Here is a 16,789-nt window from a genome sequence, read left to right on the forward strand (position 1 = left end):
GTTTGGGGGGGTGGGGAGCAGTGGGGATGAGGCCAGGGCCTGGAGGGACAGCAGGTGGGACATGGGGGTTAGCCACAGCTGGGGCATTTCTCGGCTGAGAGTGAACGTGAGCTCTGGCAGACTGTCCTGCTGTCGCCCCATGCTGGGGGAGCCCAGCCCGCCCAGGGCATGGGAGACCCCTGCCAGACGAGAGGGGGCAGTGGAGACTGAGGGCACACCCTCCACCCCCGAGAGCCAGGCTGGAGAGCTCTGATCCTGGGATAACGGTGAGAGAAGTTACAGACCCACCCGGAGTGCACCGGGCAGATGGAAGGAAGCAGACACTTGGTTCCACTGTCTCTCACTGTGGGACTGTGCTGTGTGCCCATGGGGCTCGCACCCCTTCCTGGGGGGCTGGGGAGGCCTCACTTTATGAGCACCTGGTACCAGCCCCCCGGTCCCCCTGGGGGAGAGGAAGCTGGCCGAGGCATCTTCCTTGACGGGGGATCCTCCCCGGGCTCCTACCGAGAGGAAGCTGGACCCTGAAGATCGGGTTTAATGAACAACAGCAGCGAGGCCACTTTATCCTGATGAATCTTTTATACACGAGCATTTGCCTGTCCCACCGGCCGTGAACCTGTTTCCCAACGTGCAGGAGCTCACTTCCTCCCAGCGCCCCCTGCCCCACTCCTGCCGTCCTTCTTACTCTGCTTCAACACTCACTCGCATGTTCAACACGGATGTGGATGTCGGTAAAGCCAAGACTGGCTCCCTCGGGAACCTCTGGACACCGTGGCCTGACTGGTTCCTGAGCCTTTTGTTCCAGCACATTCATATCAGGACCAACGGGTGCCACACAGAAACTGGGGAGTGTGGGGGCCCTGGCCGGGGAGGCAGGTGGTGCGGAGAGGGGTGAGGGATGACAACACCTGGCGGGTGTCCCAGACCAGGCCCTAGGGTGACTGTCCCAGATGCCTCGCCCATCACCTTGGCCAGGTGAGAGGCCCAGGTGCCATTCTGAGGCTGTTCCAGGCTCCAGGAAGGGTGGGCATCTGTCGCCATGCCCCAGGCTTCCTCCTGCTCCTCTCCCCGAGCCCAGGAGGAGCCAGGCTGGCGAGTAGAGCCGGTCTCCCATCAGAGCAGCTGGATGGGAGCCCAGCCTCCCTGGATCTGGTCTGTACGGGTGGGAAATCTGTTTGAAAAGCTTGGATGCCATCCTCACGGCCTGTGGGGGATTTCCAGGAAACGCCAGACGGCTTGCTGGGGTGCTAGTCTGCGGCTGTGGGGAGGCTGGCACTGGTGGGGAAGTAGGGAACAAAGCAGCAGGGGTCTCAGGAGAGGGGACACTAGGCCCAACGTCCAATCTCCCCCACCTTTCAACAGCTTTGGGACGAGTTAGGTCCTGCTTGGAGTAACTAGAGAGCCCTCCGTCTTCCCTATGGATCTGTCCAGGGCCCTCGTCTAGCATGTGCACCTAGCAAACACCGGTTCTCTTGCCCTCCCATCCATCATAAACGTTTTGCTGGGAGGTGTGAGAGGACCAGCCGCTCCCTGGGGCCCCGCACAACACTTGGGTTGCCACCTCCTCAGACCTCTCCAGGGCTCGGTGGTTGCTCCCTGCCATGGACTCACTTATGCACCAGTCCCCTGAGTGTTATTCAGGGTCTACTCTGTGCCAGAAAAACACCCATAGGACAGCACATCTGGAGTCCAGCCTATTCAAGTCAACAATACTGAATTTTACCTGAGCCCCGCGCTCCTGGAAAACAGCAAGGATTTAGAAATCCTCCCACCCTTTGGTGTTCTGGGAAAAAACAGCTTACTGCAAAGCACCAGACTTCCCATGTGACTTCGATCTGACTCACAGATGTCCCCTTGTTTACCTGTGACAAGGCCAGAGACAAACCATCCAATTCCCATTCTCTGCGCATGAAAGGTTAGCTGACCTGTTTGTCCCTACTGTCCAGTCTGTCCCTTAAGGTCCAAACGTGCCCCACCCCCTCACCCCATGAAGCCTGTCTCCTCCCAGCAGGCTGGCTCCCAGCCTGGCCCAGCGTGCGGTGCCCGTGGCCTCCCGAGAACGCCTGGTCGATGACAGGCACCAGGAATGATGCCCTCCGAGATACTGTCCCCACCCCCATCAATATGACCATCTCACCCCTCCCCCCGACTGGTTCTTTCCAGCCAGGACAAGAAAGCCCCTCTCTGCCTGGCCTCAGGGTGTTTGCCAGGCTGGGGTCCAAGCCCTCTCCCTAAACCAATCACCCCGTTCCACAAAGTCCTTGTCTTAAGTCCCGAACTCGTCATTTTGCGTATGTGCTTATCTCTTCTTTTAGAGTGGGAGGGGCAGAGGGAGAGAGAGAGAGAGAGAGAGAGAATTCCTGCACACTCCATGCTGAATACAGAACCTGACCCGGGGCGCAATCCTATGACCCTGAGACCATGACCCGAGCTGAAATCAAGAGTCAGGTGCTCAACCTCCTGAGCCTCATGGTTCATCTGTGTGACAACATGTGATGAAATTTCCTTCCTTTCTGGGGCCCAACAGCATTACAGGGAAGGTGCACACCAAGGTTCCTTCCATCGGTGGACAGACACCTGGCCTGACTCCACCTCGGGGCCCACAGGACCAACGCTCCTCTGAACACGGGTGTGCAAACCTCTCTTTGAGCCCCAGCCTTCTGGGGTTGGATATATGCCCAGGAGTGGGTTTGCCGGACCCCTCTGGTCCATCCACCCATGTCGTGTGCTCCCACTGGGGCTGGTGGTGTCCTAAGCTCCCAGAAATATACGTGGCTGTTTCCTCGTGAGCACAAACCATCTGAGTCTGGGGGCCCCGGCGCCTGAGCGAGCCACAGGAGTGTGAGGGAGGGCGGCGGGGGCTGTGAGGCACCCCCACGTGTGTCCACTGAGGGGAGGCACAACCTAGCGAGAGATGGTCAGACCCCCCAAACACAAAGACCGCCTCAAAGGCCCACCAGACTGTGAGAACAAAAACACAGATGATGAGAAAAGCCGTGGTCGGGGACCCATCCCAGAAATGAGGACGTTCTGGAACATACAATCCTGATGGAGCTTTACGGATCACGTCCTCTGTGGCCATCAAAGACCTTCCCTTTGGTACAACCAGTCTGGCTGCAGTGTTTGGAGCATGGTGTTGAGAAGGATCCCAAAATCCATGTGAACTCAGGGGTTGATCGAATGGCAGGTCTGCCCAAAACATGGGGCTGGGTGAGCCCAATACGTGCTGGAAACTCCTGATGGTCTACCCCCATCACTTCACAAAGGAAGAAACAAGGCCCAGAGAGAGTGCATGCTTGCCCCAGTGCAGCACAGCAGGAAGGAGCAGAATTCAAATTGTCTGAGGACACTTCCCTCAGCCACGTGGGAAGACGACCGAAAGCACATATGTGATTCCGATGCTCTCCCCATCACTGACCTTGGGCCACAACCTCAGACACCGGGACATTCACCTCACACACGCCTGGGGAACAGGACCCCTCTCTCTGCACCGGAGCAGGGCTGTGCCCGGCCCCATGGCTTTGCCCGAGTCCATAGCTCACACGGATCCCTTATCAGCGACTTCTCTGGACTGAAAACCAACATTAGCCACTAGAAGAGGATTATAAAATCTAAAACTGCAGAGCTAGAGGGAAATTTAGGCAGCTTCTAGTCTACTGTTTTCCAAAGGGATGATATTTGGGGGGGAAAAATTCAGTGGCTAGAAAATTAAAAATAAGAAAAATTAAGAAAAATAAAAACTTCAGGCAACACTTATTTTTCAGCACTACCTGGGTGCTAGACGTTGCTCAGAGCACTCTGGACCTAGCAGTTCTCTTAAGATGGCCAGCTTAGCACACAAGTGCTATTCCAATTCCAGTAAGAGAGTTCTTCTTTGCTTTGGCCACCAGGAAGCTCCTGGCTAAAAGTGAAGCTCATGGTTGATTGGCAGGACAGCATGTACATTCCTCAGCCTGCCAGAACAAAGTCCCACAAACTGAGAGGCTTAAACAATGGAAATTTATGGTCTCACAGTTTGGGAGGCCAGACACCAGAAGACCTAGATCAAGATGGCGGCAGGGCTGTACCCTCTCTGAAGGTGTAGAGAAGGGTGTGTTCCAGGCTTCTCTTCCAGCTTCTGGTATTTTCTTGGTTTGGGGCGGCAGAACTCCCGTTTCCACATGGAATTCTCTCCGTGTGTGTCTGTCCAAATTTCTCCATTTCATAAGGATACCGGGCATCCTGGGTTGGGCCCACTCTATTCCAGTATGGCCTCATCAAAATGACTTGACTTGGCTCATTATATCTGAACAGCCCTATTTCCAAAGAAGATCAGAGTCTGAGGCTCTGAGCGTTAGGACTTCAGCATAACTTCGTGTGGGACAAGCCTCCTTCCTGCTCGCCATGTCCTCACGCAGACGTTCACAGTGTGTGTGGGGGCACGGAGGGGGCTCTCTAGAGTTTCAGGGCCCCCCTCATGAACTTTTTAATCTTAATCATGTCATTAGAGGCCCCATTTCCAATACAGCCACACTGGGTGGCAGGGCTTGACCAGGTGACTTAGGGTGGGGGGTTGGACAGAAACACAGAATGCATCACCACCCATCACCATAGGTTAAACATTCCCATGTAACAACCACACTCCTGGATTCCCCTTATCCCCTGCCTCCATTTCTCCTCGTATACTTTAGAAATACAAACATTTATTTGTATTTCTAGGTTTTTTGGTGGGGGGGGCAAAGCAGGTCTTGACCATAAACGATGAAATAATCGAACTATTGTGTGTTGATGTACGGGAGCCCAAATGGCAGGAAACGCAGTGTCATGCTGGTCTGGTAGTTCCCAGCGGTCCCTTTGGTCCCTGAGCCCGGCAGTCTTTCCCCTGTTCTCTTTGGAGTCCCCAAGGGTCTCGACAAGTCCCCTCAGGGTCTGTGGCAGTGGGGACAGTGATGAGGGGTCTGGCACACAGGGCTCGGGGCCCCCCTGCTCCCTAAGTCAGAGCGTCTCGATTCTTCTCTGTGCACTGGGCTCCCATGTAGCCTGTTACGCCTGAGCCCATGGCCTAGACTGCTGGGAAAACCCTGAGGTCAGAGCAGCACCGGCAGATCAGCCAGCAGGAGGAAATGTCTCTCCTCAGAGCTGGCGGTCCATTCTCTCTGCCCATCTGCCTACAGCCAAAGGGTCAGGCAGTCCAAAGCAAACGCACTAAGAACATCTGGTCGTCTGAAATTCTGAGAAACCAAAAGTAAAAGGACCAGGTCTTTTAGCAATTGGACTTGCGTGTCGGTAGCCTTGCTGCTGATTCCCTCTCGGGTCTGGAAGACACAGGCAGACTGATGAAGTGGGTCACCCGGCGTGATATCCAGGCCAGGCCCTTCGGGGTATTCCAACGGCCGCCTCTCCGTGTCATTGACTTGAGCCCACCCTGTCTCTTGCACTATGTCACGGGTTGACCTGTGTCCCCGCCGAATTCAGATCCGAGTCCAAATCCCCAGTGCCTCTGAATGAGACTGTAGGTGAAGACAAGGCCTTGAAAGAGATGATTCAGGAAAAATGAGGTCATCTGGGTGGGCTCTGATCCAATATAACCCGTGTCCTTATTAAAGAGGAGGTCAGGACATGGACACAGGGAGAAGACGTCTGTCTCCAAGGTGAGGCCAGAATGATCCAGCCCTGTCCACACCTTGATCTCCAAATTCTGGCCTCCAGAATGCTGGAAGAGTCAATGTCTGTTGTGTAAATCCCTAGCCTGTGGTATTTTGGGATGGCAGCCCTAGCAAGCGAGTGCTTTCCGTGCTTGGAAACCTAGCAAATTCAGGCATCGACAGTAAACAAGAGAAAATTTTTGTCTACATCTGGACCCTTTCGGAAGTCTGTTAAAAATAATTTTCAGAGAAAGGTAAAATCCTGCTTCTCATACAGATATGACTATGCGTATGTGTTGAAGGTTTTATTTAACTCATTAATCAGGGAGAGAACCGGGCAGATGTTCTAACTGGTTCAAAAGAGAATCCAAAGAACAGACACATCTTCAGATGGGGAACATTGACATGAATATGAAGTGGAGAGAGGACTGGCTCCTCGCTGTGGAGAGCCGCCCATTGAGGCTCGGCCGGACAGGACGGAGTCTGCCTGTCCGCAGATAAGAATTGTTTTGTACTCCTGTGGCCCCAGGCTGAGTCAGGTTTATGCTTTAACTGGAAGGGTGCTCTTTTGAAAATTATTAATTTTATTCTCTTTCACTTCCGAGAACACGACCGTCCTCCTTGATAGCCAGAAGCATCCATCTGCCTTGGGTGGGGATGGGAGTGAGGTTAGGAATATTATGGAAGAAGCAAAGAGAAAGACCAAGGGATTGAAGAAGATCTGTTCTAAGAGGCTGGGTTTGGGTAGAGAGACAGGATTTTCAGAACTCCTGTCTCCTGTCCCTCGGCTTGTCACAGGTCAGGCCCAGCTGGAATGTTCTCAGGAGGTAGTGAGGCCAGCGGGATGTTTTTGTCCCAAAGGTAGAGGAAGGAGAGAAGGTGGTTTGACGTAGGGAGATCAGACAGGTGCCCCATTCTCCCTCACTGGGGAGCAGAGGGGAGCCCCACTTCCTGATTAGCTCTGGTGTCTCTTCTTCTTCTCCAAAGTTCTGTGGGATAAGACCCCAGCCTTATGACCTCATTTTGGGGGTAGGGGGAGTAGACACAATTCCGTCCACAGCAAGCACTTTCTTTCATTCCAGAGCGTCTTTACCCCAAGTGGAAACCCCAAGCTCGTGAGCAATCACTTCCAATTACCCCTCCCCCAGCCCCTGGCATCTGCTTTCTTTCTCCATGGCTTTGCCTGTTCTAGACATTCCATGTGAATGGAATCACATCACGCAGGCCCTCCGGGTCTGGCCTCCTTCACTTTGCATCATGTTTGCGAGGGTTACCCATGTGTTAGAGCTATCATGTAAGCTCATTTGTACAGAGACACGGAGAAGCCAGGGAACTGGGCTGAGTTCACAACGCTGTTGAGTGGGGGCTCCTCTTAGAGCTTCTGGGTGGGGGGAGGGCCCAGGCTGTGGGGCTCCTGGGGCATCTCCTGGGTGAACACTGGAGTCTGGGACACGGAAGGACACTCAACAAGGACAAGTGATCCATGACTAGGCAACTTCCCTTCTTAGGACGCATCCCTCCAGACTGGGGAAAGAGAACACTGCTTTGCCAGTAGGTGGCTTGGGAGGCTTGAGGGGGTTCAGGAGGGTGAATGCACTTTGCCACTTGCAGGGTGCTGCAGGGGGAGGGGGAATGCCCAGCAAGGAGTCTCCCAGCGGGAAGGCTGAGGACTGCACCCACCCCACCCCCACCCCCGCCCGCCTCCGAGGCATTGTGAGGAGTTATGGCGCCATCTGGTGGCTGGAAGAAAAGCCGCCACGAAGCGCCCAAGGCGGCCAGCAGATGAACTTGCAAATTCAAGGGCAGGGAGCTTGTTTGTGGAGCACCATCTACCTGCCCAAGAGCCCAGGACCCGGCAGGGCCCTTCGCAAACATCCTCAAGCTGAGGGCAAGCGCGATGGGAATATCAGACGCGAGTTCAAGGTGCGCATGGCAATGCACGTTTCTGGGACAAGAGAAGAGGTTTCTCACAATGTGCGGCAGAAAAAGGCAGAGGATTAGGCATGGTACAAGGCGATCAAAAACAGGTCTAAGTGGCGAGATTGATTTGTACCTGAGCACACAGGAAAACAGCTTCAGGGAAACAAGCCAAGGTGTACACTCGGAACGTGGAAGGGGTACCTAGCCCCTGCGCGTGAAGGGCTGAGGCCAGGCTTGGGCGGAGTCTCAGCAGGTGTTGGCCCCTGTTGTCAGGACAGGATCAGTCTTCATCAGCCTCATCATCACCCCTGGCTGATGAAATAATTTTTCCCTTTTACTTGTACGTATTTTCTGATTTTTCTCTGCTAAGGACTCAGAAAAAAGAAGAAAATAAAACAGAGGACGGGTGCCATTCACCCCCACGGAGAGATGGGCTGTGAGTCTCATGAATATTGTGGCAGCAGGTGGTTCTGTCCACGCCCATCAACACCAGGCAGGCAAGCCTTGCAGGCTGGGCTGGGTCTGGTGCTGGCTCTAGGCTCTGCCACCCAGATGCCCTGGGACACAGGGATCCCAGCCCTCAGGGGGTCACTTTCCTCATCTGTAAATGGAGGGATCCCAGGACCAACCTCACAGGTTACGGTGTTCACACGTGCGGACTCCGGTAAAGCAAGTTCCCTTGTGCCTGGCGCATGGTAAACATGACGTGTCTTTGCTGCTGTAACTGGGCAAACCGCTTCCCATCTCAAAGCATCAGTCCAGCGAGGGATCTAGACAAGACCAAGGTTTCTGCGGGACCAGTCCTTGCACCTCACACCTACCACCTGCCTCAGAGCCATCTGGGAAACTCGCTGAAAGGCAGACACCTAGGCCTTGCCTAAAATGTCCAAATCTGTACTGTTCGCAGAGTCCACAGGGGAAACCTTGCAGCTGAGCTCACAGGAAGTTGAGACCCATGGAAACAGGGTATCATTTCTAAGGTCCCTTCCAGCTCAGACATTCTAAGATGTTGGATTCTTCTGGAGACCTGCCCAGTCTCTTGACCTCTGCACCCCAATTTTGTAATAGGAAAGGCAGTTCTTGGCCCTGGCAGGCTGTTTTCGGAGACTCAGAAAGCACTAAGGCTGGAGGGGCTCATGCCGTAACAGTCAGGACACTGATGTCCAGAGAGAGCAGGGCACGCTTGGCCCAGGCTTTGTGCATGCCACAAAATCCAGGCCTGTCCCTATCAGATAATTTGCTGTCCCAGCTCACATTCACACACTTCTGTGTCTTTTCACCACTTGTAAGTTTTTCTTTATTACAGTTCAGGCTATGGAGCAGAGTGATAAGGGGAGAAAGGGAAGAGACCGGAAATATGAGTGAAAAGAGATTTGAAATTAATGGCTCCCTGGAATTTTATTCTACAGGAACAAACTCCTATCTTTGTCTAGCAGATTTATTCAAGGGGAGGCCCTCAGCCTGGGCAGGTCTTTCTCTTCGAGCCTCAGGCAAACCCAGCACCTGCAGAGGCCCCAGTGCCTTACAGGAGGTGCTCCGTGTTTATGGATGAGAGGCAACTCTGAGGGCTTTTAGCCTGAGCAGCAAGAACAATGAAGCTGCCGTTTCATGACGTCAGAAAGAGTAGGGGGCAGAATCAGGGCCTAGGTTTTGGAAAGTTTTCAGACTGGGGGGCCTACTGGACATTCACATGAGGATGATGGGGAGATAGCTGGGTGTCAGATTCTAGAGGCCAGGGGAGGCCCTGGAGGACACAAGTTTGAGAGTCGTGAGCAAACAGCCCTTAAGCACTCATTAGATGTGAGGAAATGGCCCAGGGAGACAGCAAGGATGGGGAGGGGTCCGGACCTGGGCTCGGAGGCACCCCAGCTGTCAAGTGTGGACTGATGAGAATGGAGAAAAAGAGACTGAGACTGAGCAGCCGGGGAGTCGATGGGAATCTAGAGGAACAGACCACCCAGGATGTCCTGATGCTTGTCTCATGGAGGAAGGAGGCCTTGACTCTGCTGGATTGCCAGTACTGCCCAGGAGTCAGCTACAGTGGGGACCCCTGGACACAGCTTGGCTCAGTGGAGTTGTGGGGACAAACGTTGTCTGACTGAACAGGATTATAGAGAGAAAAGAAAATTAGAGGATCTATCCAGGAGGCCCAATATTTTGACTAAAAGGTATTTCAAGAACATTCTTTTGACAATTATTTGCTGAGCATCACCAAGTGCCAGGCACTGTCCTGGGCTCAGGGGAGATAGCCGTGAATGGGAGACAAAAGGCCAGGGAGTTCACATCCGGATGAGGAAACCAGTACAATCGAGAGTAGGTCAGGCAGTGGTTGTCCTGAAGATGGAAAGAGAGCTGGCGGGGAGGACAGGGGTGTGTGTGGAGAGCTGTAGTTTTACTCGGGGGAGCAACCTACAGACACAGAAAGGCTGGTAGGGGTAGGGGAGGTTCCTATTTGCTTCTACCTTCTCAGAGGAAAAGGAATCAAGATCATGAGCAAGACAATGGGGCAAGAGAATGTGGAGGCTGGAAAGGACTATGAACACCACGGAGTAGAGTCACTGAGGGCAGCATGGGGTCTGGACCAGTGAGGAAGGCTGTGAAGCAGCCGAGGTCACCGGAAGTGAGCTGGAAAGAGGGAAGGGTCAGTTTGCATCGGCTGGGTTCAGACACCCAACTGCGGGAGGAGGGCAGGGTTGGAGGCTGGCCAGACAGCTTTGAGAAGGGGGCTGGGGGGTGGATCCTGGTGTGAGGGGCCATGGGTTTATATCAGGAAGGAGGTGGAAGGGTCATGAAGGGTGGGAGGGGCAGTGGACGGATTGAGTGGATCGCTGGACAAGAGGTCCTAGGGGATGAGGGCTGCTGGACCCAGGATACCAGAGGGAGATGTGGAGGACAAGGGGAGGAAGGAGGAAAACCCCACTCACGGGTGGCTACCGCAGTTCAAGCTGACTCCCAGGCATATCTGCAAGCAGGTTCTCAGCCTGACCGGCCGCGTGTCCCTGTGCAGGCTGCTGTACCCACGTGAACCTCAGGTTCATCTGTAAGGGGGGGTAACTACATGCTTGCTGCTCCAGACCTACAGGGCTGCAGGGCCAGTGGTGGCTGGAAAAACCTGGAAGCGAACCCAAGCCTGACTTCAAAGCAGGCATTCCAGTCTGGAACCATGCCACTTCCCCCTGAACACGCTTACCTACCTGCTTCTCTCCTTGGTGGTACTGTTTTGGGGACCCAGTGGACACAGACGCTATCCATGATCTTTTGTGCAAGCATTTCACGGGCAAGTGACTCATGTTGTGCCCCACGGGGACCTGCATTTACATCACAGTGCTTGAGTCACTTTGACAGTCTGGGGACAGCCCCCCACACACCCCTCGTTCCGTTGCACGGAAACCAGCCGGTCAGCGGGGCAGGAGGTACACATTCAGGAAGTCCTGCCAAGCCACTGGACCCTGCGCAGAAATCTGCAAGTGGGGGACGGGGTCACTTGCACCTGGTACGGGTGCTACAAGATTTCTACTGCAGAGTGTAGAAAAGAAAACCCAGAGAAGATTCTGAGACGTTGAGAAGCTTGCCCGGGGCCCGACCAGTAAGCACCAGTCAGGACGCAGGCCCTGTTCAGTGGTCTCTGAAGCCCACTGTCCTGGGTCGCGGACCTGAAGTCGGCACTCAAGATGGCAGGGTGAGCCCTTGTTGATAGTTTTTTTTATACCATGATGTTCTTTAAATTAATGAAAATGCTGAAGGACACACACTATATAGAAAGTCAAGTTTCACTTATTCAAATTAAATTATAGCATGGGTTTCATATACAAATAAACTTTCTGTGTAAATAAAAATACAAAACAGTACAAATTTCAATCATGTAAAAATGCAAACATATTTGTGTGTCCATATATAGATTTTCCCCTTTAATGTGACTGAGACGTACAGTAGTTGACCCCTTCGCACCGGTGAAGGTCAGCGGGATGGTTTCCCAGGCTGTCTGTTCCTCCACTCCTGCATCTGCGTGCACGGGGAGCCGCTGGGCCTTCTTCCCCAGTTGTGGGCTCCAGAAGCTTCCAGTCGTCAGTCACCATCAGCACGAAATGGTCCAACTATTCTCGGGCTGGTGAGAAAGGGCCACCACGGGGACAATGCTCTCTACCGAAGCACGGACACCGGTCCACTGGGCTCAGAAAAAGCTCCGAGGCTGGGAATGCTGCCTCCAGATGTCACTGGTCTAGCTCGTTTTCATTCTGCAGCGTCTTCATGGCCAGCCCCCAGAGCGTCATGCTGGAGAAGAACTGCCCCTCGGAGTTCCTGTACGGTGTGGTGGCCCCGCGGCTGCCCAGCGCATCACCACAGTGGTTGTCCAGTGTGGCCAGGGACGAGCGGCCCAGGGACAGGCCGTCGGGCTGCAGTGAAGGCTCGCTGGCCGCAGCGGCCACATCTGGGTAGGCATAGGCCGGAGGCTGTGTGGGCTGCCGCAGAGGCTTGGTGAGCTGGCCAGGGTCCAGCCCCAGCTTCTCCGGCTCTCCCACTCCGGGTGGCTGCCCCGTGGGCCGGAACTTGCAGAAGGAGCTGGCGGTGTGGCCGTCAAACTCTGTCACTGAATCCTCTGCTGGGTGCCCGGATAGCTTGACTGCCGCGGGCATCAGAGTCACAGACACGTCCTGGGAAAAGGAGTCCGAGCTCTGCGATCTGTCCAGGTCGGAGGCCTCGACGGCGTGAGCGAGCCCGTCGAGCGTGTCCTGGGCCCCGTCGGGCCGGCAGTGCATCTTTTTGTGCCGCCGGAGCACTGCGGAGCGCGTGAAGCACTTGCCGCAGATGTCACACACATACGGCTTCTCCCCAGTGTGCGTACGCACATGCCGGCGCAGGTCACCAGAGCCCCCGAAACACTTGCCTGCAAAACGAGCAAGGGACCCTTTTAGAGAAGGTTCTGGAAGGGCATTCCCCCGCCCCCTGCCAAAACACAGAATGACCCTGCTTCAGCGTACACGAGCTCCAGCCCTCCTGTCACCTGCTCACCCTGGAAGGCTCCTTCGTTCTCCAGCAGCATGCCTCTGACCTACAGCCTTTGGGTTGTGAGTACCTCAGGGTGCGCCTTCAAGAGCCCTCGTCTCCCCACACAGGAGCACCTGGCTGGTAAGCCCAGGTGCCTGCCCCCACTGGCCCGTGCTGGCAGACCTCGTCGGTTTTGCTTCAATTTCCTTAAGTCTACCACGGTCAATCTATAACTTAAAAACATCTTTTTGCCTCTGATGTCATTTTACACACACCTCTCCCAGTTCTATCTCCTTTCTGTGCATGGGACAAAGGGAGGGGATCTACTTCTGTGAGTAGAGTAGGTTAAGAAGGTCAGATGAGAACCACCACCAAATAACCTTACAGAAGATATCGCCTGTTTATAGAGGACTGAGAAAGCACCATGTGGTTATGCAGACACACATTTAGAACTTCTCCCTTAACCGTGTGAACGCTCAGCCGGCCTGCCCTTGTCAGGCAGCGTGGGGGGCATTCAACACACCTCTGAACAATCAAACTAGGTGTCCATGGGCGGGCCTCATGTTTTGGCACTTCTTCCCCACACAGGCTACTGAGGCACACCGCGGTGACTGTGTCTTCACGTCTATGTCTCATCTGCAGCGCCAGGCTCTGTCGCCTTCGCGGACGCCCCAGCAACAGCCTTCTCACCGTTTGCTGTGCTGTCCATACAACACATGCTATCTCACACAGGCGCGATTTCGTGGACTCGAAGTGGCGGAACCATTCCTTCACCTGTTGCACGTTCGTGTCGTTTCCACCTGTTGCTACTATACTCCATCTTCAATTAACATCTTTCTTTTTCTTGTTTCCTTAAGCTAAGTTCTCAATAATGGAATTACTGGGCAAACGGGAATGATCTTTTCTAGGGTCCTTTAGGCATGTGAATTTTAGCCACAGCAGAGTTCCCAAGGAGAGGACCAGGGCCAGTGTCTCTCTTTGATCCCATCAGTCTAGGCAGGGGAGCCAGACTGCCGAGCCATCCCCATGGAAGGCGTGGCACCTGCCTCCTGCCTCGGACAGCTGACCAGCTGCGCCGGTGGCAGACAGGAGGGTGCCTGTGTGCAGCACAGGATGCAGGGTTTCCAGGGACCGGACAAGGGTTGTGCTTGCAAGAGAGCTGCTTGGAGCTGTTCTCAATCCAGCCTAGGAGGACTGCCCAGAGGGGCGAGGAGACCCCAACAGAGAAAGTCTCCAGGAATCACTGCTAGGACCCAGGGCTGGAAGAAAATGCACATCCCTACCTTGGAAAGTGCAGAGAAATGCTGGGAAAGAAAGAGAGGGGAGGGAAGGAGAGAGAGTCTTTGGAAGCAGCATGAAATTGGGGGGGGGGTGCAGGAGGAGGGATGGAGGGATAGAAGGAGGGGACATAGAAGAGGTGGAGCTCTATTCCCCAAAAAGCCCAGGATGTGAAGCTACCTTAAAACTGAACCCGTCTTCTGAACTCAAGAAAATGAAAACAGAACCACACAAACTATACATGAATGTCCACAGATTTGTTAAGTGAAAGAAGTCAGTTACAAAAGACCACATGTAGGATTCCGTTTATATAAAATGCCCAGAACATGCAAATCTGGAGAGAGAAGGCAGACTAATGGTTGCCTGGGCTGCGGTGTGGGAACAGGGAGTGACTGCTAGTGGGCATGGAGTTTCCTTCTTGGGTGGTGAAAATATTCTAAAATAGACGTGGTGAGTGAGGGTTGCACAACTCTATGAATAACATACCCAAACCACGGAATTGGTCACTTTAAATGGGTCAGCTTTATGGTATGGGAAATTCACCTCAATAAAGCGGTTATAAAATTTTGATGCTGTGCTATAAGAATGAACACTCTTGCTCTCTTTTTTTCTCTTCCCCTGGCCCTAGGCTGTCCTCGACAGAGTCAGAAGCCATGGTTAGTGAGGTGAAGGAAAGGCCCAGAAGCATAAGGTGAAGATGGCAGGGGCCCCCTGCTCCCTCCTCTCCTGAGGTCGTAACCAGCAACAAGTCCTAGCCGAGGAGGAAAGAGAATGTTTAACCTCAAATCAAGTTGTCCACTGTAATCGTAATTTGGAACCGACATTTACATTAGTCAAGACATTGCATTTGTGATTTAAAATAATACTACTTTATTTTAGAGAGCGTGCGCAAGCAGGGAGGTGCGGCAGTGGGGGAGGGGAAGCAGATTCTGTGCTGAGCACGGAGCCTGACACCGGGCTTGATCTCACCACCCCAAGATCATGACCTGAGCCGAAATCCAGAGTCGTACGCTCAACCAACTGCATTACACATGCCCCAACACAATTTTCTCTTAATCAAGAGTAAGGAGAAGAGTCACGGAGTTGCCTAAATCAGTATCCAGGAGATCTGTACACGATTTCAGCAGGAGAGAAAAATGAAGCTACCTTGTGGTTACACCCTGGAAGGCCCGCCTGAGATACCAGCTCCCAGCAGAATGAGCTGCTGCTAGTGCTCAGCTCCGGCCCTCCCACAGCTGGGCCTGAACAGTCTCCCCATGTGCTCTAACTGGGAGACCGTACAGGTGGCCATTCATCCCTCCATGACTTGGTTCGCACTGTCAAGCACTTGTCACAGGCACACGGCACCTGCATGCACACACACCCCCAGTGCTTCTGAGGCTCCAACACTGCGATCACATGTGACAGAGGACGTTAACTCCGAGTCCCCATTCCTCATATGTGCAGTGATGCACCCTGATGGTGAGGGCCCCCGCTTTCCCTCTGCTCCCTCCGAGACTCCATGCTGCACTGGATGCCCACAGATGGGACCTTTGCTTCACAGCACCAGCTCCCGAGAAGCCCTCCCTCTTGGCCCCACTGTGTGTTCTCAGGCTCCTGCGGGACAGCCCAATGCAGGCCCCACGCCCGGCTCTGCAGGCGGCACACCACGGTCTCCCTCACTTTCCCCACTGTCTACACCCTGCTGACCTGGGCTGGGAGCACATGGCACCAGGGACTCTGTCTCAGTCAGCTCTGTCTGCGGAGCATCTCAGGACACCTCTGGACGCCTCCCAGAGGTGTCCTGAGTCTCCCAGAGACTCACTGAATGTATGATACGCAAACCCAGGACTGACCAAGAGAACATCAAGGGAGGCAGTAAGGAAATCACACTGCGTCCATTTTACCCACGAGAATAGGGATGATTTACCCAAGATACCGAAACGACCAATGAGACTGGCACCCCGCTCCCACTGGGGACGGCAGGGTGTCCGTGCGGCCTGGGCCCAGCGGAAACCCACCGCAGGCGGGACAGCTGTAGGGCCGCTCCCCTGTGTGCCGAATCCGGTGCTTTACCAGCTTCCTCTGCATGTTGAAGGACTTGCCGCACTCATCACAGGTGAAGACTTTATCGGCCGTGTGCGTCTTCTTGTGCTCCTTCAAGTTACTGAAGTTACTGAACCCTGGGGAGACCAGAACAGGTGCTCAGCGGAAGGCCTAAGAACACTGCAACTGGCAGTCTTCAGGACAAAAAAGAGGAAAACACGCAGCAGTACCTCGCCCACAGATGTCACACAAGTGTGGCTTCTCTCCCGAGTGGATAATGATGTGACGCTGGACATCACCAGACGCTGCAAACCTGTAATGTAATTTGTAAATTCAATTACGATTTAATTCAAGTCTTTGTGACTGCAAGTCACTGAGGGAGGAGAAGAACTGCTCCCTACATTCCTTCAGAATGGAATAGAAGTGGCCTGATTAATTTGAATGTGCATTTTTAAGTATCTTTGCTTTTACTTTTTTTCTTTTTATTACTTATCTTTTTTTTTAAACATTTATTTGAGATACAGAGACAGAGACAGCTACAGAGATAGCGAGAGACAGCATGAGCAGGGAGGAGAGGGAGACGCAGGCTTCCCACTGAGCAGTGAGCCCAATGAGGGGCTTGATCCCAGGACCCTGAGATCACGACCCGAGCCGAAGGCAGATGCTTCACTGACTGAGCCACCCGGGCGCTCCATCTCTTTTTTAAAAGTAGAAGATGATGCAAGTGTTCTGTTTTTATTTTATTTCTCTACCTAGTTTCATCTTTCTCTTCAGAGAAGGCCAGCAGCTTGGCCCAGGGAACAACTCCAAGCCAGGCTCTCCAATACAGACAGCTGTGCTTCCTTGTACCACAGCTGATTGTAGAACTGGTTCCATGTGAGAGAAGATGCTGCCTACAGACGTGATTTTAAGTACATGCCTTACTTTTCAATGGACCTCAGAAGGTTCCCATTTAA

The 16,789-nt window shown here is 53.7% G+C and overlaps 1 protein-coding gene across 5 annotated transcripts in view; it reads right to left on the minus strand.

The window, feature by feature from the left end:
• Window positions 1-11,300: 11,300 nt before the first annotated feature.
• Window positions 11,301-16,789, minus strand: part of ZBTB49 (zinc finger and BTB domain containing 49) — a 56,962-nt gene continuing 51,473 nt past the window's right edge. For all 5 annotated transcript variants that reach the window (XM_047718866.1, XM_047718870.1, XM_047718867.1 and 2 more), the window contains 3 exons: window positions 16,064-16,146; window positions 15,809-15,970; window positions 11,301-12,429 (listed from right to left, as the gene is read on the minus strand). In XM_047718866.1, coding sequence (XP_047574822.1) covers window positions 11,756-12,429; window positions 15,809-15,970; window positions 16,064-16,146 — 919 coding nt within the window. In that variant the 3' untranslated portion in view covers window positions 11,301-11,755. The remainder of the gene's footprint in view (window positions 12,430-15,808; window positions 15,971-16,063; window positions 16,147-16,789) is intronic.

This window comes from Lutra lutra, chromosome 2 (assembly GCF_902655055.1).
Source record: "Lutra lutra chromosome 2, mLutLut1.2, whole genome shotgun sequence".
Taxonomy (NCBI): Eukaryota; Metazoa; Chordata; class Mammalia; order Carnivora; family Mustelidae; genus Lutra; species Lutra lutra.